Source organism: Hydra viridissima, unplaced genomic scaffold, assembly GCF_058129835.1.
Source record: "Hydra viridissima isolate aposymbiotic clone 2 unplaced genomic scaffold, HvirCarnegie_v1 scaffold_4, whole genome shotgun sequence".
Lineage (NCBI taxonomy): Eukaryota > Metazoa > Cnidaria > Hydrozoa > Anthoathecata > Hydridae > Hydra > Hydra viridissima.
In genome coordinates, this window is record NW_028324303.1 from 2,962,240 (window position 1) to 2,987,071 (window position 24,832).

The 24,832-nt window shown below is 29.8% G+C and overlaps 2 protein-coding genes across 5 annotated transcripts; one reads left to right on the top strand and one right to left on the bottom strand.

Moving 5' to 3' along the window:
* The first annotated feature begins 3,683 nt into the window (after nt 1-3,683).
* On the top strand, nt 3,684-7,802 carry LOC145183740 (reticulon-1-A-like). Of its 3 annotated transcripts, none has more exons than XM_090084676.1 (7): nt 3,692-4,013; nt 4,863-5,089; nt 5,275-5,314; nt 5,421-5,519; nt 7,053-7,122; nt 7,335-7,440; nt 7,607-7,802. In XM_090084676.1, the coding sequence occupies exons 2-7, from the start codon at nt 4,869-4,871 to the stop codon at nt 7,659-7,661; spliced, it is 591 nt and encodes a 196-aa protein (XP_089940802.1). In that variant the 5' UTR covers nt 3,692-4,013; nt 4,863-4,868; the 3' UTR covers nt 7,662-7,802. The 3 variants fall into 3 exon arrangements, with proteins under 3 accessions (XP_089940803.1, XP_089940802.1, XP_089940804.1); XM_090084678.1 differs by lacking the exon at nt 3,692-4,013 and adding an exon at nt 4,209-4,326; XM_090084677.1 differs by lacking the exon at nt 4,863-5,089 and having other exon boundaries at nt 3,684-4,013.
* Nucleotides 7,803-8,278: 476 nt separating this feature from the next.
* LOC145183739 (tectonin beta-propeller repeat-containing protein 2-like) lies at nt 8,279-24,541 on the bottom strand. Of its 2 annotated transcripts, none has more exons than XM_090084675.1 (10): nt 24,382-24,541; nt 20,983-21,307; nt 16,064-16,186; nt 15,621-15,755; nt 14,802-14,959; nt 12,860-13,839; nt 11,253-12,635; nt 10,639-11,052; nt 10,313-10,546; nt 8,279-10,232 (listed from the first exon to the last, which is right to left on the bottom strand). In XM_090084675.1, exons 2-10 carry the CDS (start codon nt 21,283-21,285, stop codon nt 8,974-8,976), a joined length of 4,989 nt encoding a protein of 1,662 aa, XP_089940801.1. In that variant the 5' UTR covers nt 21,286-21,307; nt 24,382-24,541; the 3' UTR covers nt 8,279-8,973. The 2 variants fall into 2 exon arrangements, with proteins under 2 accessions (XP_089940801.1, XP_089940800.1); XM_090084674.1 differs by lacking the exon at nt 24,382-24,541 and adding an exon at nt 23,835-24,005.
* Nucleotides 24,542-24,832: the final 291 nt, after the last annotated feature.

Consider the following 24,832-nt stretch of genomic DNA (forward strand, 5'->3'; position numbering starts at 1 on the left):
AAATTAAAAAAAAATCGTTTTTTCTATGTTGGATGATTTTTGTACAAAATTTATTCAGCTTTCTTATTGTGAAAAAAAAAGTTTAAAATATATTTCAGTTTTTTTGTTATTAAACAAAATCTTGTACTATGTATTTTTAAAACGCATAGCAACGCACATAGCAACATACTGGCAATATGATAAAATCAAAGGAACTTCTTTCTATAAAAACAAAATATCACTACCAAAGTGGATTCATGATATAATTAAGCCTATATTCTTTGATTTATCTGCTGATACCTTGTTATTAAAACGTCTCCATGGGGAAACTCAAAATGCTAATGAATGTCTTAATTCATTAGTGTGGCAAGTGTCCAAAATCAGTTTTTGTTATCAGAGAGATTTTTGAAATGGCAGTATACTCTGCAGTCTTACATTTTAATGATGGAGGAAATGGTATTAGAGAAGTTTTATTATCATTTGGGTGTGATGGTTTTGTAACAGCCGCTAAAACTCAGAAACAAGATATTCTTCGAATAACACGTATGGAACACAAATCTCGTCAACCTGTTAAAGAGCGTAGGAAAACTTTAAGAACAAAAAAAAAAGGGTATCTTGATATTGAAAACCAAAAGGAACAACTGGGATATGAAGCTAGGGAGTTTTGAGGCGTTTGTTCAACTTGTAATTGTCTAAAACTATAAAAATAATTTTAAAACTTGATTTACTTGATTTTTAGTTTTTACAATTTTTCAGAAGTTCAAAACATTGTAATTTTAAACACCTGCTTTTGACTTGAAATTTTCACAGTTTGTTCATTATAGTTAAGAGATTCATTTATGCCATGGATTTATAATACTGATAATGGGAAATATTATTTTTATGCAATGTAACACGCAATAATTTTGATATTTAGTGCAATCTTTAAAAAAAATAATAATATCATCACACAGGAGCATGTATTTTTAAAAACCATGGCACAAATGAGAGATAAGGTAGTTTAGAACCAGTATGTAAATATTTTGCACTATCTGATGTAAACATTTTTAGTTGTCCTGTGATGAAATTTTCATTTTTTTACACTAAAGTGTACAAAAAAGTATGGATAATCGAGGCAAATTACTTTCAACTTTTTTTTCTTCAATTCTTCAATATTTATTTTATTATATAAAAAAAAATTATCTTGGTAGAGCTTATTTTTATCAAAAAAAATTTTTTATAGGTGAACCACCTTAAACATTACTTTATGACGAAATTAATTTAAAGTAAGTTCTTGAAGTAAAATCCATCTTTATAGTTAGCGCCACAAACTTCTCACGTTTGGAAGATTATTTCATTCAATTTCTTATATACAAAATAAATCCAAAACCAAAAAGCTAGATATTTTTTTCTCGGCTGAAAAAGTGAATCAGCACATTATACAGTAGCGTGATATCAACAACTTCATTTTTCGAGTTTTTTCGTAAAAAAACGTTTTGCTTTTTTCACTGTAAAAATGAATGAAAATTTTAGCAATAATTCCTCTGATTTGACGACTGTATAAATAACTCAAAAAAAAAAAAAGAAAAAAAAAAGATAATTTATAGCAGATTTCTTCCATTGCAAGTTAACTTTTTTTTTGGAGTAATTTATAATATGATGTCAAATTTATATTATAAATTACTTTTGTATTTATATTATAAATTCAAATTTTGTTGAAAACATAATTGTGCAAAAGTTTATAAATAGTTCCATGCCCCATAAAAAAAATCAAAATTTTGATAAGAAAAACTTATTTATAATAAAATTAATTTACTGGAGATTAAAATTAATTTATGAGATTAACTTAAATTTGAATTTAGGAAATAATTGGAAAATCTAAGGAATTGTCACGAAAAAAGAAAAAATTAATTAATCTTCTGTTGAGAAGAAGATTCCTTATTAACAAATTCCTGAGCCTCGCGATAAGCTTTATGATCATCATTTAGCGTGATTTTATTGGTCCACTTCATCGAAGACATAAAGTATGAGAATATTGATTATATGCCACATGGAGAGAACAAAATGCCTCGTGGCTGGATTTTTCAGCAAGAAAACGATCCAAATCACCAGGGAAATTCACATTTGGGCTTTGAGAAGGCTAGTCTTTGCAAATGCATATTTTTGGACTAGCCTTCTTAAAGCCCAAATTTAAATCCAATAAAACATCATTGAGATCGATCGATCAATTAAAGGGCGAAAATTGACCAATAAAAATGATTTATTCAAGATGCTTTCGAATTATTGCTAATATCCCCATAGATGTTCTTATCAACCTAGTTGACTCTATGCCTCGTCGTGGTTGAGAAATATTAAAATCTAAAGGATCTGCAACAAAATACTGATGAGCTGTGATGAAAAAATGTGAAGGAATTAGAAACTCTTTTTTGAATTTTTTGATTTGTTTAAAAACTTTTTTACGAATATGTTTTCAATTAAATTTGAATTTCTTTCTTCCGTTATAAAAGTTATCATTTTTTAATTTAATTATACTATGCAGTCACATTAGAAGAACAACTGTGAAAATTTTCATTCCTTTTCAGTGAAAAGGCAAAAAGTTTGTGACAAAATAATTCAAAATATTTTACTGTTTACAAACCTTTTTGCACGCTACTGTTTGTCCCTAATGATAAATAAATACTTTAGTGTTTTTGTCCTTAATTAATATAACAATATTATATATAACTGTATTATACAACTATATTATAAAATTATCGATTTAGAATTTATCGACAACACGAATTCCGGCGAATGGTATTGTTTACTTCTTTATATATTTTCTTTTTTAGAAGACTTATTTTTCTTCACTAAACTACGCCAAACTTTCACCCAAAAGCATTCCTTAGGTCTTTTATCTTACTGTTTACAATATAAATTAAACATAAGCTTTTTCTTAAAAGGGTTTCTTTATTTTTCCTTGTTAATTTGTAAACTTGTTTAACAAGACAGTTGGTTAGGACTTTCATATATTCTTCTTTAGAAAGCCTTTTTTTTTTTTTTTTCCGGTTTCCATTTCTCTATAATGAATTTAAGGAAAACTTCACCGTTGAAGTGGGGGCCATGTTTTTCAATGCGATATTTCTGACATTAATACAACTTTCTTTTTTGTTTCATCTCAAAATGGATTGCTGCATATTTTTTTATCAAAGACCTTGCAAAGTGTTTATTTGATCAAATTAAATCCTTAATGTTTTACTTACTCTCAGTTAAAACCCATCAACACTGCAGAATAAAAAAAGCTTCAAGAACCTTGTGTATTTTTTTCTTTTTTGCTTATATTTTTATTTCAGTAACTCAGTGTTATTTATTGCCGCATCAGAATTTCGAACATACTCATCCCCCCCTACCCCGTCCTCGCCTCCACGTCAAATACATTATGCTATGAGTCCCACACTGTAAACCATCAAACTAATTGAAAAAAATTTCACAACTTTATTTTTAACTTTATTTAAAAATCTTAAACTTAACAGGTTATAAAAAGTAAAACATTTTTAAACCTGCTTCTTTCTCGTAGATTACGGATTAAGATTATGGATCCACTGTTAAGATCACTGAGCTACGTTTAATACTTGATCACCAAAATTTTTTTTTTTTATTTAAACATATTGCAATGAGGAATTATTATCAAGTAGCTTTTTTGTCGAAAAATAATCCGCGGAATTTTTTTGTCGGAAAATCTGTAAACTAATGAAATTAACAGCAATCGAACAATATGTTTGTAAAATAATTATAAAGTAGATAGGTAGCAAGAACGTTTCGACTTAAAAAGAAAAAAGATTTGCATGTTTTTTTAAATTTCTATCAGTTTTCCATTGAAGTAAACATCTGCAGATATTAAATATTCAATGTTGTAAATATTCATTATTGTAAATATTCAAGGGTTTTCGTGATTAAACCGTGTAGAAAAATTTAAGGCGTTTTTACCATGTGCAATGGATGCACCAATGAACTAAACTAAAGATTACATACGAGGTGCAAAAATCATTGAAGACCAACTTTTGACTTTATTTCCAACCGTAAGTGATTTTTTGTGCGCGTGAGTGCGTGTGTTTTAATATGTGTTTTGCGTCACCGTTGAAACTATATGCAAATATATTTTTGCAAGCAGCTAAAATTTCCAGTTAAAAAAAAAAATCCTATTTTGGTGAAAAAAAAAAAAATAATAATAAAAGATTCTCTTTCTTTAAAAAAGTCAAACGCAACATAACAAATTTCAACAAAAAAAAATTTTCATCCATTAAAAAAAGGAAACAGGGTAACAGCTTTTCTCTTTATTTGTTTGGACTTCACAATAAGAACAAGACTCACTACTATGACGTTTATCTCAGCGTAAGATAATTCTTTCTACACTTTATTAAACTAATAAGAAATACTGAAGGAGGTTAAAATATATGATTTTACATATTTTGCTGAGTTCAATATAAAAATATTAAAACTATAAAAATATTGTATTATTCATAAGTTTCTTTTGATCGATATTTCGGATATGACGTAATAGATTTAAGAATAATTTAGTGAAAACTAATAGTTCTGAGAGAAATACTTAATCTTTCTCTTTTGCGAATAACAAACATGTTTTTAAAATATTCTCTATGGATCTTACGACTCGTATTGAAATGTCGATTAAAAGATTCGTTAAAAAACGGATGACACCTATGGCGCTTGGTTTGAGTTCTATCTCTTTGAGAAGCTTGAACACAGTTTACGGTTTTCCAATCATAAAGATTGAAACTACTTGATGCTAGCTAAACATTCTCCCGTTTTTTTTTTGTTTTTTTTTAAAAAAAAAAAAAAACCGTTGAAACTAAAAAAAAAATGTTAAAAAATGTTTTTTTTTAAAAAAAAAAAAACCACTTTATTTTTAGGTTAAAATGTCACTAAACTTTCATGACATTATCTTCTGGAAAAATGTTCAGCTGACGGCCGTCATCTTTTTAAGTGGGTTTATTATTTTGATGGGATTTTCTTTCTACAGCGTTATTGAAGTTCTCACGTGCATAGCTATTCCTTCGCTTATCGTTACTATGGCGATGCGAGTAATATATTCAACAATGAGCATGATTTTCAAGGAGGACTTTGACCATCCTTTTAAGTAAATATTAAAAAAAACCTTCCAAATACATTTTTTTAACAACCAAATAAACAAATATTAGATCTTTAATATGTAAATACCATTTTTTTAAAGTTATTTTTACTAATAGAACTTAAATACTTCATACCTCTTATTAAATTTGTTTATTTAACTCAATTATGAATGGATTATCTGACCATTTTCAGAATGTGGTTAAATAAAGATTGGGAGATAACGGGAGATAAGGTAGGTTTGACTGGTTCCTCTTAAACAGTTCTGATAACTATGATGATATTTCCTTAAGGTATATATAAAAAAAAAACCTTTTTTTCTTCTGAAAACTCGATTACAGATTGAATCGATTAATAGAAGAATATATGAAGTTGTTAACGTCACAACTCGAAGTGTTAAAAGAATTTTATTGGTCGATGAGTTTAGCCAATCACTAAAGGTTAGTTCAAGTTGTCACACATTTGCATAATCTTAAAGGCGACTTTAAACAGTAAATTATTCTATCAGAAATTACTTCAGAATTTCTTGCATTGTAATTAATTTGTATAGATATGTCTCGCTAATCCAAACAAATTTATTTTCAATACAACTATGGTGATCTATATTTATTTCTAGGAAGAAAAAATAAAGCGATTAAACACTTATTTGCAATCAAATTAATTTATTTTAAAATATGTTAAATTATTTAATTGAAAATATATTAAATAATTTGGTTAGGTCGTTAAATAAAAAATTATTTTAATTGCGTCTAGGAAAATCTTTTCATCTCATTATTCTCATCTTATCATTTTCATCTCATTATTTGAGCCGTTCATTGGAATTAACTCTACTTTTTGAAAAATCTTAAGTTTGAGTACTTTTTCTAATTATAATAACTTGCTTTAGCAGTAAAGATTAATAACTAATAATAAAGATTAACACCATTAAACGACAAAATTGTTAACAAATTGTAACATTACTAACGATTAATTTATGACTTTGGTTTCTTATCAATTTAATATAAAGTTAGACGAAAGCTATAATGTATTTATGCTTTCTAGAATATATATTTGAATTTATTTTATATAAAGGGAATTTTAAAAAACAATGTACATATTTCATCACATTTCTAAACTTTCTGTTTCATGAAGTTTACCTATTTGTGCGCTGAACAGTTTCGCTTATCTATGTCTTTGATATTCTGTTTAACTTTGTAACGGTATTTCGCTTTGAACATTTATAAACAAATTTCAATTTTGTAATTGCTTTTTTTTTAGTAAGCTCTTGATAATTCCCACTTAATCGGAGAAAAAAAATTTCTTGAATAATCTTGGGGAAGGATGTTTTTTTAATCTTTTTTTTTCTTTTATTATTCTGAAAGATTTCCATTGGTAGAGAAAAGTCCTAAGAAAAAATCCTCAAGTAAATCAGGGAAGGCAATTCTGTTCCCTATTTCTTAATCAACAGATACCTTAACATGCCGCGCTACAACTTCTGTCAGTATACTGCTCCTCCTTCCTCCTGAGCCTATGGCTATATCTATATTACAAAGTGAGGATTGTCTTATATCTTTTATATGGATCATATGAACACCTATATGACCATATAACCCTATGCAACCATTTACGTGGGTGTGGCTCAAGTGTTCTTCACTAAAAATATATGAAGTGCAAGATTATTATTTTATAAAATTTGCGAATTGCGCATGATAATTATTTTATAAAAAACTTGAAACTTGAAATACCTAAGGGCAAGAATTGTCATCGTGAAAAATTTTTTTTTTAGCTGAAAATATTAAAATCTTATAAGTTTGTAAATTAGTCATGAAAATATTTTTAATGGCTTGTGATAGAAGTTAAAGTTATTTAAACGCCGTTTCTTCGTCGCTCATAGAAGTTGACTATTTTTGCTTAAATCAACTTAAAAATAAAGCTTAAAAATTGTTTTTTTCATAAAATTCTTAATTTTTTTTTTAAAATTTTTGATTCACTAGGCTTTGCTTTGCTTGTTTTTGTGGCATTACATCGGAAGAAACCTCAGTGGCTTGACATTGCTCTTTTTATGTGAGTTTTAATTTTATTATTATTATCTACAATATTTCTTATTATTATTACTTCTGATCATTGTTTTTAATTTATAACCCTCATTGTTTATTTAATTTACAACCCTCATTATTTATTTAATTTACAACCCTCATTATTTATTTAATTTACAACCCTCATTATTGTACTCTTTAGTTTGCAATTAGATGAAAAATTAAAAAACTACTATTTAGGCTATGTTGGAATATTTTTTGTGCCCAAACTGTTAGACAAATACCATCGAGAAGTTCATAGTAAAATAAAATTTCTTAAAAGTAACTACCAAAGAGTTACTACGAGGTACTTTTTTGTAAACTCAATACTTCTATTTCCTTAACGACTATATGTTTGTGTGTATGTGTGTGTGTGTGTGTGTATATATATATATATATATATATATATATATATATATATGTATATATATATAAAATGCAATACTCATTACCACCCAATTACTTATCTTTAGGATTTCAACAGTGTTTGTCGGAAAGATTGAGAAAAAAAGCTCAGATAAAGATTAGAAACGAAGTTCTGTAAATATGCTTAGAATTCAGCTGTACAACGTCAAAACACAGTATCTGTATTTTTCATAATTGGATATGAAAATGATTTTGTAAAGTACGTTGAGCCGCCAACTTAACTTCATACTTATCACTTGAAACTTCATACAATGAAGCTTCAAGTGATAAGTATGAAGTTAAGGAGGCAGCCCAACGTACTTTACAAAATCATTTTCATATCCAATTATGAAAAATACAGATACTGTGTTTTGACGTTGTACAGCTGAATTGTCTTGATGTATAAATGTTGAATAAATATAATAGATTTAGGTATTGGAAAAGCTTGGTATTTAAACTCGAAGAACAAAACATAAGATAATTTAAATGTCTATGATCTATGCAACTACATACAAACTGACGAGTTTTCAAGAAGGCTGCTCAGTTTCCATCGTAAATTTATTTGAAATGTGTGACTTGATTCATGTTTCATTATATTTGTATGTTATCGAGCATACATATGCGTATGTATCTAAAATGGATGACACCTATGCCAAAGTTATGTTCTTACGAAAAATCATTTCGATATATGTATCAGGATGATTTTTCGTATCAATTTTAGAGAAATAATATCAACTAAGATAAAAAGCATTTTTTTTTTTAACCAATTAGAAAAAAAAAGAATTTTTAGCATAAAAAATATACTATTTACAAAATTACAAAAACCTATACAAAAGACAACTGTTTTGTTTCCACAACGGTCAATATAAATTTAAGGTTATTCACGCATCACTAAAGAAAGCTATTCAACCAGCAAATAGCCGACTATTTTTGATCGTGGATATGGAATTTTTTTTGCTCACGAAAAGATTTGTCAAGAAAATAATAAACATAAGATGACAAAGTTAAATAAAACGGAAAAAATTTTTTTGGGGTAACTTTAAGAAATTTGCAACTGGCAAAAGATACATCTGCGAAAATGAAAGAAACCTGAACGCAATCTTTCACAACACAACGCAATGTTAAAAAGCAGAGCATAATACGAACATTTCGGATATGAGAATTGAAATTCTCTTTAATAATTCAGTTTTGAAGAAATTCAGCATCTAACTCAAAATTCAAATTTACGATTTTCTTAATAAAAAAAATAAATAATATCAAGAGAAAATATATAAATACTGTATAAAACTACCCCCCCAAAACGTGTTCTTTTAAACCATTTCAAAGTATGTGTTAACACACGTTTAGTATTTAGATACTTAATGGCCATAGTGAATTAAATTTCCGAAGTTACTTTGCTAATTATAAAGCAGACTTGAAACAAAGGGTTTTTCCATCATATTAATTCCCAGTCGTTATGATCAGAAAACAAGTCATTATAGGAAGGAGCTCGGCTGCTTAAGTTACTTCCATAAAATAACATGGTTTGTCTTTGATAAAGATGACCTTGGCGATCAATTCCCCAAAGTTCGTCGTTAGCACTTACACTTATCTGTTCGAAATTGCCAGGTACTTTCTTCCAGTAGTCACCCATTACATTACTATGCGATACACCAAATCTACACAAAACGTCACCATTTGGACAGAGTCCCCAAACGTGATTTTTGCTTATCGCTAAATCTTTGCAACTCGTCTCAGAGACTAATTCCCAAGAAGTTCCGATCCAGAAGTTCTCAGAAACATCTTTCCTTGTGTAGACGTTATTCATATCGTCACATGCCCAAACTATCCGATCATCAGGTCCAACAACAATATTCACAAGTTTACTACCATCAAGAGGGCATCCTTCAACTGATATCCAAGCAGGAGAATATCCTTTAACGCTTCTATCTTCAGACCGAATAATTTGGAACCAAACATTCCCTTCAAGATCAACTGACCACACTACAAGGTTTCCACAACAAATACTATTTAATCGTTTATTCTCTAGACCTATCATATTGACTTTCAACCATTTAAGACCTTGCGGGCACGTATCAGAAATCCCGATTCTAACATATACATCAGGACCAGCTGTTAAAGCCCATAGAGAACGTGGCCCTGCTGAACAGTACTTCAGAACCACTTTGGCTGGTGGATGAACATTATAACTTTGTCCGTGAGGTTTGTAGCAAAACAACAATCCGTTAGGTTGCATGGCCCAGATAAAACCTCTGTTCATATCTGCACCACCAGCAGTTACGCAAGTCCAACAAGAGGATTCGGACATATGAGACGGTATAGTTAACTCCCATCTTGTACCCAACAGATGACCATGCGCAATATGCAAAGTGCCCTGTTTACCTAAAATTATTACTCCAGCTATGTCATTTGCAATAATCATTTTAGGTTCATTTCCTTTCCTAAAATATGAAAGCATAGAAGAAAATCGTGTCGCTTCCACAGATTGATGCTCTCCTAATGAAAGTTGGTACCATGTCCCACCGAGGGGATTTTCTTTAGTAATATCTTCGTTGAACCACACACCGTGCTCACAGTCAATAACCCAGCACACATTCTTCGCTCCGAGCATTACATGAGTAGCGTTTATTCCAGGAAGTTCACACCAATCGGAGTGTTGGTTATCTTCTTGTAAACATGCATTTTCAAGTTCACCTAAAACGATGTTCGCTTCATTTATTTTTTTGCCTCAGTTTAGAGATCAAACAAAAACAACACAACACAGTTAAACTTACCTTTAAATATTTGGATATGATTGTATATGTCGAGCGCCCAAACAAGACCATTTATGCAAGTAATTTGTACTAAATCACTTGCCACTTTAACAGTTATCCAACCACTTCCTGATGGTTTCCACGATGTCACTCCCGTTCTTACGAAAACATCACCATTTGTTTTGATTGCCCAAACGCAATCTTCATCGACAGCTATGCAGTGAATATTCTTTTCGAAAGGTTCCCAACTGTTACCTAAAAAATTAAACTCAAAAAGATACCTAAAACCCGGTCCGATCAAAGAGGCAATTGAAGAAATAAAAACGTTATAAAACGCAGCCGCTTACCCTGTGGATTATTTTCTCTAACCGAGGTTCTATAATATGCTACTCTTTGCCTATCAACACACCATACAACAGATCCATGTTGATTGCACGCAACTTGAATAGCTCGGCCATCAAGTTTTTTCCATACATACTCTTGCATTCCTGAACGCACTTTAGAAGGGGTGTAAAATATATGATCATGTTGATCAACAGACCATAAAAGAGTTGCTGAACAAGATATACCCTGCAACTGACCACAAGCTGGTCCCTCCACTTCAGCCCAGCTGTCTGCAAGATAACGTAGCCGTTCATTAACAACTTCTGAAAAAGCTTTGGGAGAGTGCAGAGGACGACCTTCCATGTCTGAACCACACGGAGAATTAGGAAAACTGGATTTATTTTTTGAACGTCGTTTCTTCTTAATTGAAATTCCTCCTTAATTAAAAGGTTTAAGAATCTTTATTGAGAAACTATTAATAATACATGAACTGCTATTAAAAGATCTAGAATCTCATACAATATAGTCTGTCATAAAGAGATCAATCTATAAGAAACTAAAATTTATCTTTATAAAATTTTCTTCTTTATTTAGTAGCAATTTTCTTTTTAATCACAAAAGTGATTGGGAAATTTACCTGCTTTAATTTCTCCTGAAGATAAATCCAAAATAGATAAATCCAGATTATCTTCAATATCTGCTATAGATTCCACAGATTCTATCAAATCTGTATGTACATCAATCTTATCATATTCTCCTATCTCATCAAACAAAACCTCTTCCTCTATTCTGTCATCAAATGCAGAAAAAGAGGCTTCAGAGAAACTTATACTGCGCTGAAAGTAAATTGACTGCATCTGAGGGGCAGGAAATGGGCTCACAGGATATAACTTACAATTATCTCGAGAGCTAATAGAATCTTTATGCAACGATTGATCTTCATAATAAACTACTTGCATGTTTGATTCAGTGTCTTCAGCAGTTAAAGATGTTTCAGGATTAAAAGAACCTTCAACTGCCTCCCCTCTGATTTCCCTGCAACGCTCAGTGTAACCAAGACTATGTACACTAGCATTACTACCTTGCCGATGATGAGAAATTTTAACATTAATAATGCTTGTATCATATTCAGAATTAATAGTTGACTTTTCTTTGTAAATATCAAGACGCCTAGCGTCGGTAGGTATTAGTTCTGGCTCTAGTTTTAGAACTATGCTGTTTGGATTTGTGTCATCAAGTTTTGTTTTATAATTTTTTAAAGATTCAGAGATTCCAATTTTGTTAGAAATTTTATTATTAACATCATTTTCTGTTGAATTATTCATATGGCAAGTTTCACAATTTTCACATTCTTTTTTAGACAGTAAATCTACTGAGTTTGTACAAAACACATCCGTTTCAGAATGATCTTCTGTATTTACTTTAATATCACTTTTGCTGGGCTGCATATATTGCTCTTCTAATTGAAGTATTGTGTTGTTCAACAAACTACCTGAAAAACAAACAGGTTCAACACAATTTAAGATTTGACCTTCAAGATTTGAGTTGTAACTGCCGTCATTTAAAGATTTTTGCTTTAAGTTTTCCAGACTTTTCTCTGATTCCTTCTGGGAATCAATAAAGTAAAACTCGGGACTGTTTGAATTACCTAAAACATCATCATAAATGTCAATTTTTGTGGAAGTATAGCTTAACAATCCTTTTATATTTTCCTTGTTTTGAACACCTTCTGTTTTGCGTGATTGAACATTGTTTATATTATTGTCTCTTGTTGGCGTTAAACAATTGTCTTTAATGTTTATTTCATTGTTAACATCATTGAGGTCCTGAAGGTCAAGTGGTTCCTGAAGATCTTTTTGAAGTAAATCACTATTTTGAACTGAAATAGATAAACTATTTTCTGCTTCTTTATCAAAAAAAACAATGGTTTTTTGAAACGTATTTTCAATAGGAAATCCAGCAACAGAACACTTCTCCAAATCTTTACTTTGCAGAGAGTCTATGTCTGTTAAAGCCTTGTCTAAAAAATTAACAATCATATCATGAAAATCATCAAAGTATATTAGAAAAGTTTCTTTATTTCTAGAACATAGCATTTGTATAATAAACCACACTTGTATTATTTTTTACTAATTACTGATAACTATTTAACAGTGAAAATAATAACAAATATCATGAGTAATAAAATTAATTAAAATAATTTAAATACAATAGCATTGAAAGAATCTAAAAAAAAAAAATTACATTGTGGTTTGAATTTCTTTGCCTGTTTTAATGTAGTTCCTTTTGAAGTTCCTTCAAAGACAATATCAGATGGAAACTCTTTTTGTGAAAGATGTTCAAAAACCTTTGATTTTTCAAGTTGAGGGTTCACATTCTTTTCATCTTCATAGCTTGATCCAAAAGGTTCTGTTGATCTTTCATTTTCAGTACTGTCACTTTCGTTAGATTTATCAGAAGAACTTTTTTCTTCACTTGTTACAAATGGGCTGATATTGGTATGAGGGCTACTCATAGAAACCTTTATGGTAGACTGAAATTTATCAGAATCACTTGCTCGATCATCTTCAGATTCTTCTCTGAATATCATTTGCTCCTTAATTTCTTTCACTTTCCATTTCACATCACTAATTGCAACTTTTACTTTTGCTCCCACCCCATCAAAGATTTTTTCAAGCTTATCTTGGTCTTCAAAGTGATTGATGGAACTTGAGCGCTGCACTTTCTCAAAATAACGTGGTTCATTCAAATCTAAAACTTCTGTAACAATGCAAGGCACGGAAACCACAGTTTCAAAAATGATTTGGCGAATAAAATTGGTTTCCCCTTTAGATAAAACATACAATTCATTTCCAGTTAATGCAACATCAACAATAAAACCAAGATTACTATGGCAACCAATAACACATCCTGTTGATGGATCAATCACCCATAGGCAAGAGCCTTGCCAAGAAACCAAGAACCTATTACTAAATACAAGTAGTTTTCCAAATTGTTTCTGATCACTTTGCACCAATGAATCATTGTGGGAAGGAAGTTCAATCGTTGAAATTTGAGGTTCCTCTTTGTATATAGAGTCCTTAAAAATCATTGTTGAACACACCTTACCTTCAATAGAAGCACACCATAAACGCAAACCAGGCCGAGCAGCATAAATGCACACCAGGTCATCTGAAGGTATCGGACTGCAAGGTGGAAAAAAACATGCACCAAAGTTACCAATTCTGTAAAAAAAAAAAAAAAAAAAAAAAAGGTCCAATGAAGCTATTTTCAATAACTAACACATAATAAATCTAAATTTAAAAACTTTAAAAAATCTTTTTCATCTCCAATTTGGTGTACTTTTATACTAAGCATACTACATAAGATCACAAACAAGGTCAAAATAAGAATGAAAAACCACAATGCTTTATTCAAGTGACAAAACATTCATTACACAATGGGCAAGACCAAAAAAACTAGAGGAGAAGTATCCAATATGCATTAGTTATTTAAAACAGGTTCAATGGTAAGCTGACTATGTCTAGTTATTTTATAGTTAACTGAGTTTTTGATTTTCTTGGCACTGTATAACTTCAAGTATATACCTCTCTTTTTCAGAGGAAATAGTGAATTAGATGAATGAGGCTTATTTCTCAAATACATTTCTAAAAGGTCCCAGATTTAACTTGTAGCTAGTATAGAACGAAGTGGAATTTATTGTTTATTTTCCAATCCAAACTTGCAAACAATAATGTAAAGAAATTGATAAACCTTAACAGAAAAAAAAAGAGATGATTTTAACAAATAAGCAAAAAGGATTGTAAACTACTTCTATGCAAAAAGATCCTGTCCAAGAAGACCATTTTTCTGCGATGTTTGCTGCAGACAAAACAAAAACTATATCTACTTCCTTTTTTGACACTTTGGATCTGGAAAAGTAGCCTTCCGAACTTGTGGACATTCAAATATGGAGTGATGAGCAATTAAATACAAGAGGTACCAGATGACTGGAAGCAAGTATTAAACAAAACCTCAGCCAATCAGGGAAACTTACATATTGAACACACATCCTTATGTCATTCTATAGAGACAACAGGAATGGCAGCTTTGAATCTGCTGATCCAATCACAAAGCCTCTTCAAGGGAGCAAACTCACATAGCCCCTTTATTTAAATTACAAGATATAGTATAGATAAATAGTTACAGTTTACGTTCTTGCTGGCCAACTTGAACAATTTTTTTTGTGTTGAAGGGCCACACAAGTGTTCTCTTTAGTGTTGAAATGAGAAGTGCTGTATGACAGAATGATAGTTGTGTCACAGGAGAATCTTCTTTGCAAATAAAGACTGTATGGGATATACTCTACAAAAAATATAATCTATTTGTACATCATCATCATCATCATCATCATCATCATCATCATCATCATCATCATCATCATCATCATCATCATCATCATCATCATCATCATCATCATCATCATCATCATCATCATCATCATCATCATCATCATCATCATCATCATCATCATCATCATCATCATCATCATCATCATCATCATCATCATCATCATCATCATCATCATCATCATCATCATCATCATCATCATCATCATCATCATCATCATCATCATCATCATCATCATCATCATCATCATCATCATCATCATCATCATCATCATCATCATCATCATCATCATCATCATCATCATCATCATCATCATCATCATCATCATCATCATCATCATCATCATCATCATCATCATCATCATCATCATCATCATCATCATCATCATCATCATCATCATCATCATCATCATCATCATCATCATCATCATCATCATCATCATCATCATCATCATCATCATCATCATCATCATCATCATCATCATCATCATCATCATCATCATCATCATCATCATCATCATCATCATCATCATCATCATCATCATCATCATCATCATCATCATCATCATCATCATCATCATCATCATCAATAACATATCTTAAATACAAAAAACAACCTCATCCATATTTATGACAGTAATTGCAACATTTCCCTCACTATCTGATGTAAACAACTTGGTTCCATCCATTGTCCATTGCAAGCTAGTCACAGGAGCAGTATGATGAGACTCAACTGTACATTTAAGTGAAGCCTAAATACAATTTTTTTTTTTAACGATTTAAATGCTATTAAACATATTCTGCAATAATCCAAAAAGTACACAAAATAACAAAATCTGCTTGCTATTTAGTTTAAAGAAAACAAGAAAGGACACACTTATTTGTATCATTTTATCTTTGTTAAAATAAATTTTTGTGTTAATATGACATAAATAATTGTGCTTTTTGTAGGGAACTTTATTACAAAAGAATACAGTTTTTATATTAAAAAAAGTTAAATTTGTAGCTCAAATTTATTAGAAATAACCAGAAAAATTAGCCAATTTAAAAAAATAACAACCTTCACTTGCCCATTTTTATCATCTTCATATTTAAAAATGGTTACTGAACCACTAAACTGTCCAGTGGCAATCAGACTTTTTTCTTCCAACAACTTGATACTAACAATTGGAATTTGTTTGCTCTAAAGAAAAGATTTTCATTTTAAAAACAAAGGCTTCATAAAGTGAATTTAAGAAATCCAGTTACACAGTTAATATCAAAACAAAACCAGTAATAATGGTTCATTAACCCATATCGATAATCAAGAAAGTTATTCTTTTTTTAAACAAACTTGATTGAGAATCAAATCATAGTGTGAAATCAGGTGGTCAAAAATCAAAAAAGTCACATTTTAAATTTCATATTAGACTATGGAGTTTTATTAAGAACACATTGAATAAGAAAAACCCAAAATATGAATGTTTTAAGCGATACCAGTTTGGAGATATTTAGTAATAAAGTCAAAAATTTTGAAAAAAAAAATCATAAATCATACACTTTAAGATTTTTTTTAAAAAAAGTATTTGTATGGTAAAGAGCAAAACATCCCCCATATACCGTTAGAACCACAGTTAAACGTAGTTTTTAATAATTGCTTTCCAAAAATGCTATCTCTCTGGCATATCTTTCAAATTTCCTTGTTAAATTGAAATTTATGAAAAAATATCTTCATTTTCATATTTGATGGACATTTACAAATTTGTTTAGAATAGCTTAATTGAGATATAAGTCAAAATCGAATCTATTGACATGCCTACTAACTCAGAATCTATTGACATGCCCGAAAACTCAGTTTTCACATTTCTACTAAAATATGAAAACTAGCATTGCAACATTTTCATGGATAAATTGTATATTTCTAATATTAGGTTTGAAAACTTCATATAATGCATGTTTTTGAGAAAACCTTACTGTCTTAATTTGGGTTTTTTAGTACCAAGTATAAACATGTCATGTGATGTAGATATCTAAAAAAATCGTATGATTTCAAGTTGCAGGCAGAAAAGCTTCCCTTCGTAATTAAGAATGTAATTAAGAATGTCGAATGGTTTCTTGCTGTAAGTGATATGTACCTGCTATATGTACCTGCTATATTACTATAAAACACACAGAATTCGCACAAATTCAACAACTGATATTACAAGTTTCCAGCTGTAATATATCTGAATGAAATGGAGATTCATACCAAAGATATAAATGGCTATTTTGACACTCCTTTTAGTACAAATGAAAACATTACTCAACCTTGTGATTATATGAAATTGAAAGAAACTTTCCTAGCAAACCAAGAAGCTGTATTACATAGTAGCATAAAATGTATTTATACCGTTTATTTAAGATATTGTGCCATAGTATGATGACTACACTTAAGTCAAAACATAGAAAATGGTTGGAAGGTGTATTTAAACTGCAAAAATGTGTAGAAAAATTAGCACAATCTGAATCCCCAGGACCATCAACATCATCATCTAAATGTGGACAACCGAAAAAAGACTCTGTTGATTTGAGTGAATGTAACAAATGCCAGATTATTGCAGATGAAGACGATAATTCAAGCATAGAAAAAAGCCTTATTGATAGCAAGGAAGAAAGCATTCAATAACAAGAAAATCACATTGGCAAAACTCATTTCTTACATAGCAAAAAATCAAGATGATTCTTACCATATGTACATAAATTAAACACAGGAGGACAAAAAAATGACACCAGAGGAAGCTTTAAAGCATTTTATAGACACTAAAATGAGTGTATATCAGTATACAAAAAAACTCATAACAAAGACAAGGAACCATTTCCCTGTTACAAAACTGTTTGCAAACACTAAAGAGGTGTGTATCTAAGAACGAAGACATTGAAGTAAGTGAATGAAGAGTTAAAGTCAAACTTAAAAGTTTGATGAGACTTTTCACAGAGAGAATCGTTGAAGTTATTCAACCAAAAATTATTGAGTATTTAGAAACCGAAAACAAAGACTTTGAAGAGCTCATATTTCTGACCAGTTGGTAGCTTGATGGACCCTTCTAATACCATCAGCAATTTTCCTTTAAAATACCCTTTAGGACCCTTCTAATACCATCAGCAATTTTCTAATCACAATGCAAATGACTCAGACCTCTCCTTTGATGACAACTACCACTCCTTTGTGTTTGTATATGTTGAAAAACAAAACATTCTTTGATCAAACTTAGTAAGCAAGTGTGCAAATTTGCTACCCTCTAAAAGAGAAAATGAGAAAATACTTGCTTTCATAACAAACACAAAATCAATGCCAACTTGTCCAATATCTGGAACTACTCCAAAATTAATGACCAACAAACATGAATTCAATAAGTGATTCAAACCAAAACCAGATGTGTTGTAGTATGGTATTTGTCCTCTTCATGCATGGATGAGGCTTTTCAAGTGCCTGCTCCATGTTTCATATTGGCTTGAACTAAAGGTCTGGAAATCTGAAAGGATCAAAAGCCCTCCTACATAAGGAGAAAGCTTGAAATCCAAAAATGGTTTCAAAAGAGTTTGGGTTGAAGGTCAATCAGCCAAGAGCTGGAGGTGCTAGAATTAGCAAACAGGCAATTTTTGTTGATGAGATTTTCTGATCCAAAGAAATTAAGTGAAGTTCTAAATATACCTGATTTCAAAAATATATTGATAACAATTAACTGCCAGCAAGAAATCAATCCAAAGAAGATGGATTCATATTACAAAGAAATTTATAAATTGTTCCTCAATTTGTATGGTTCTTGGTTTATAAGCTTCAGTGCATAAAGTATTAGAACATGCTGCTGAAATTCTGTTGCATTCACCTGTTCCACTAGGAATAATGAGTGAAGAAGTTGTTCAGTCAAGGAATATATTATACAGGAAGTATCATGAACTCCATGCTCATAAAATAAGTAAGTGAATTTAAAAGACCTTTTTGTTCAGACTATAGTACCATCTGACCCTCTTATCAGCTCTATTAACTAAGAAATCCGGTTTAAACAAAAACTTAAGACTGCCATCAAACTTCCTGACGTAGTAAAAGACTAACTTTCAACAATTCAAGCACAACAAGTGAAATGTGAAATGCACCCCTGAAAATATTGAACAATGATGTGAATGTGAAATCACCCCTGAAAATATTGAACAACGATGTGAATGTGAAATGCACCCCCTGAAAATATTGAACAACGATGTAAATGTGAAATCATCCCTGAAAATATTGAACAACAATGTGAATGCAACCCCTGAAAATATTGAACAACGATGTGAATGTGAAATGCACCCCCTGAAAATATTGAACAACGATGTGAATGTGAAATGCACCCCCTGAAAATATTAAACAACGATGTGAATGTGAATTGCACCCCTGAAAATATTGAACAGGAACTCTTTGATGAACTCAACAAAAATTAACAAAAAATTTTAACATGACAAAAACTTGATTTAAAATACTGACTCAGAATAGGTGCGATTATGTTATTTTAATAATATAAACTGTAATGTTAACATTTTATTGCAAAATTAATCCTTTTTTTAAGTGATTTTGGTGTTTTTCTCAATTCTCTCAAAACTTGCCAAAAATTTCTCACAAAACTATTTAAGCTGGAATGCCATAAACTTTTTACTTCACAAGATTTTTGATTTCTGGCCACCACAATATACTAAAGTTCCACACTGTGCAAAAATGTGCTAAAAAATTTTAACTAGACTAAAGGATAACATACTTCTGAAAAATTGCTTTAACTTTTTAACTAGACTAAAGAATAACATATTTCTGAAAAATTAATTAAAAAAAAAAGTAATTACTTTTCAAAAAGTTTATATATATGCATTTATGGAACATCTTTTTTTTTATGGTGCAAGAATCATAAACAAACTTTTCACCTCAGTTATTTTTAATTTCACCTCTAAAATTTTTACTTTTAATAGTTTACATTTTTCATCGTAAAAATTTTTAATAATATAGAAATTTTTAGAAATAAAATTGTCATACAACTTTCTGCAGCGAGTTCTTGCACTTTTTTTTCAGGATGGTTTGACACCTTTTATGATTTTAAAGAATAATGACCATATCTATTTTGAACTTTTGCAACAAGACTATGAGAAAATCCGTATCTTTTTGCAGATTTCCTAAATGAGAGGCCTGGGATATTCTGAAAACCATTAACAACCTTTCTAACTAGTTTTTTATACCACCCATCAGATAAGAGTTTGATCAATTATTAAATATTTATTAAACATTTATTTTCTTTACACACTTTATGCATAAAAGAGTTTATGCATAATAGAGTTGATCATAAATCACAGATCCAATCAATTAATTTTTTTTTAACATTTATATTGTACTTTCAATAGAACAACTTTGTGTTGCATCAAAAATACTGTTGTACAAAATTGGTGAAACAAAAAATGTAATCAATTCAGAAAAAGCCCCAACATTTTTAATTAGGTAAACCCCACTCCAACAGGGTTTTGTTACAATCACTGTTAAATCATGTTCTCTGCTCAAATTTTAGATAGTCACTAAAAATTTGCAACAACATAATAAACATTTGTAATGATTTTTTAATCCAAAAACCATACAAAAGTATTTACGGCAGGACAAAGTACATAGGGATATATTGTCTATATGAGAATTTTTGTTTAAAGCAAATTTTCCATTACAATTATTAAGGCAAACTATTAAATAAATAATTCTATAGCACTTTTACATATCATTATCAATACACCAATTAGCATTATTAATTCTATTGCCTATTTAAAAGAACTGAAAAAGCTTTAACGCTAATTAAAAAACATAACAAAATGCTAATTTTTCTTTAAAGCTAATCAAAAAATATAACAAAAACTTATGAAAAAGAATACAAAAATATAAATATATCAAGAGTAAAAAAAATATAAAAACAAAAACATCAAAATAACCTTAATAAAGTTTAAACTGAACCCAGATATTACCTCGCAAATTAATCTGCTCAACTTCTTTTCTTGCCTTGTGTACAAAAATACTATTCCGAGGTTACAACCAATAGCAATACTTTTATTGGAAACATCCAAACATGTGTATTGGACTTTAAGTGCGTCATTTGAACGACTCACAGAAATGATCTTCTTCAAACTTCTATTTTTAGACCATTTATCTTTTAATCCTGTAAAGCCGAGCTGAGCTTTTTGGGGCAAAAGATAAAGCAGCTCTTTTAAAGTCTCTTTTTCTTTAAGAACAACATCTTGTCCTAAAACCAGCTCTTCATTCTCAACCATATTACAAAAGCTTCAACCAACACTAAATAAACATAATAGAATTTACATCGTTTTTTTACAATCTATAACTATATTTACATTAAATACTTTTTCTTTATTTTTACTTCATTTTATCATTATAAATGAGAAATATTATACAATATGTATACTTTGTAACTATGTACATATTCAATATATATCGAAATCCAATTTAATTTTATTAAGTAACATTTAGGGTGTGAGCTGAGATTTAAAAAAATATTGTTTTCTTCAATGGATACCAATAGTAACACAAATACTCAGTACTAACTCCTTGAGTATTGAGTAATTGTATTGCTATATTTAAGATAAACAATGCCTTTAATCTTTTGCATGTAGTTGTGGTACACTCTACACACAAAGCCACACTTAATTCATAATCACAGAAGGAATGAAGAAACTATAACAATAATTACTGGAAGGAAACCTCCTTCAAATCAATACGTATTGCAGTGTTTTTTTTTTTTTATCTGTGCAAAATCAAATCACAGACTGTTTTGGCAAGTGTAATAGGAATCCAGAGAGATGTTCTGGAACAAGACAAACATTCCAATTTATTAGGATTTCTGCATTATTGCTTAAATAAATTATACATATAATTAGCATAGATCAGAATTAAGAAGGATACATCTTGCTGAAGAAACTGAAAGATAAAGAACAGCAATTTATGGGAAATTTACAATGGGTCTGATAAAAAAAAATTCAAAATGAACATGAAAGAAAAAAGAGTTTGAAGGTTGCAACAAGTGGAAATGGCTGTGATGTTTAACAGCAGCATGTGATAGAAATGCAGCAATGTCATTGCAGCAGCATTAGAATCAATTAGATCTAGCTTTCAGACATACCAATTAGCAAGAAATGAATTGACGGGTTGAGAGCCAGAGTGGCCTAACCCTCATATTTTCCCAATTACATTTTATGTGGCCTTTTCCCTATCCCCCTTAAATAGTAACTCAAAAAGTCTACTATTTATAAGATAGCAGTATTTATTAGTATAAAAATATTTATACATATAATCATCTGATTTTTAGTTTCAGTTCAAAACTTTTTTTGGTGATTTATCTTAAGGCTTAGGGGAATTATGCTCTCAATCCTCAATTGGAAGAGCCAGACAGTTACTGTGTAGACACTATGGCAAAGAATCAGCCATTGTTTGATCTAAACTGCTCATTAACAGAAAATTGGAATGGAAAAATACTGGCAATTTTAATATTGAAGAAGCTAGTTGATCATCTTGTAGTTCTGGTGTCTAAAAGTGGAGCAATGAGGTTGTTAGGGTACCAAAACTTCAAATTAGAACTTCACAGGCAAAGACAAATGCAGTTTTTAGTTTAAATTAGGAATGGAACCTAACTGATCTTATCATATTTATGTGTTTTAACACTAAAGCCAGCAATATATGGCTACATGCTTGTAGCTTGTGTCTATGTACCTTTGAAAGAAAAACTGTGATTTGATCAGCATGAAACTAATAGTGGCAAAGGTGTTTTATACACTGACAAAACAATCTAGCGGATCTAACATATTGGTAAATGTTATGGCTTAATTGACAGATTCAGCTATGAAAGTGAAGTGAATGTAGATTTTCCTAATCCAGTCTGGAATAATCTTATTAACTTTGTTTGGCAGCAACTTACAGCTCAGAGACAGACTAATGAGGAGTTTTGTAGCTGTCACTTCTATAAAAAAAAAAAAAAAAAATGCAGTGCAGGTGTAAATACTCAGGTTTCTAAAGGAACTTTGAAATAATCTGATTTCAAAAAATTAATATATTATAATACAAAAATATCAATACTTTCAAAATTTTGTCAGTGTTAAGCTACCAATAAATAACATTAGAATACATGAAAATTTTGCCAACTTGTTTCTTTTTGCAATACTAATACATTTGGGGATGAATGGTGAAAGCTTGTAATTTATACAAACATTTTAAGGTATGTTGTTTTCAATTTGGGTAAAAAAATCAAAATTCACTATGCGTTACTCTAACATAAAACTAACATTTATGTATACTGTAGCTTGTACTTAAGAACAAAAAACCAGCAGTGTAACCTGTTAAAAGCACAGGTCATACACTGAAGCCAATTAAACAAATTATAAACTGTATGTAAAGAGAAACCATTTATGTAAGTAAGTTAAAGGTAAATAAATGGTTTTTTTTTTTTTTTTTTGTAGCTTTTACTACATAAAACCAATCTTTGATTTTATGTAGTGAAAGATTGTTAAAACTTTGCTTGATGAGTGTGAACATAACAATAACATTTGTACAAACATTCTCAGTAGAAATCAAACAACCTTCCTTGAAATTACATAATATTTTACCCAGGATGGGAAACTAGAACTAAAATTAGACATAAATTGTTTACAAAGGATGGCCACAACAAATGGGTAACATTTGATTATAATTTTTTTCCTAAATGAAGGAACAGCCTTCTCTAATATTTATATATATGTAATACAAAATGAATATTTGTACAGAACAGTTGCAAGATAAGTCCAATTCATAAGAAATCAGGTATAGTATAACTCACCTTAAGATATATATAACAGGTATAATAAGTTTCCAGCAATAAGATTCTGCTTCATTTAAACCAAACAAATAGTAAACCAGTGATACTTGGCAAGTCAGTTTTAAAAATTTCTTATGAACTAATTAATTAAAAAATGCTAAAATTTAAGATACTGTAATGCCTATACTACTATATTTAGATGTTTCTAAATTGATTACTTTTAACAAACGAAGCAAAATATTATTCAATATTATTAGCATAATTTCATTGGTGTACCTAATCTAACAAAAAATAATCTGATAAAACTTTCTTGAGAAGGCTTCCTTCTAAAACTGAGATCCTTAAAAATCTTTAGTATTTTATATATACATATGTTTAGTATATATAGTATTCTATTTATCTATTTTGATGTCAACATTGTTACAATAGTATTTCATTTGTTATTAACAAATTTTTTTGATTAAAAAAAAGAAAAGAAGGGTGAGTGTTAAGCTTGTGTGATTTTACAGACTGGCTTTCTTTTACTGTGAAAGACTATTCAAAAAAAGAAAGTATTTATTTTACTTACTTTGATAACTAAATCCCACTTCAAAGGAAAGTTGATATTCATTAGCAATTAATGTTATTTATACAAAATGTTTTTTTGACCAACAACATAGCTGTATACAGGGAAACAAATGGTAAAATATTACAAGTTACTTTGTGCTTTATGATGAAAAAATAAAAACAATGTTACAAAGAATGATAAGACACATTAGTGTAAGGATATATTATCTTAAGTTCAAATAGGAATTAACTATTAAAATTATCTTTCTATTTAAATAGTTTTTTTTTAAAACGTGTTTTAAAAAGGATCTTTAAGCTTGTTTAGGCATACGTTTGCCAAAAAACCAGTCAACCACAAACTTAAACCAAAACTGTTTTATTTCACAATATTTACCACACCACAACAAATTCAATCTCTTTAAAAAAACAGAGTAGATAAAAAATAGCTTAAAGTTTTGTATTTACTAATTAGT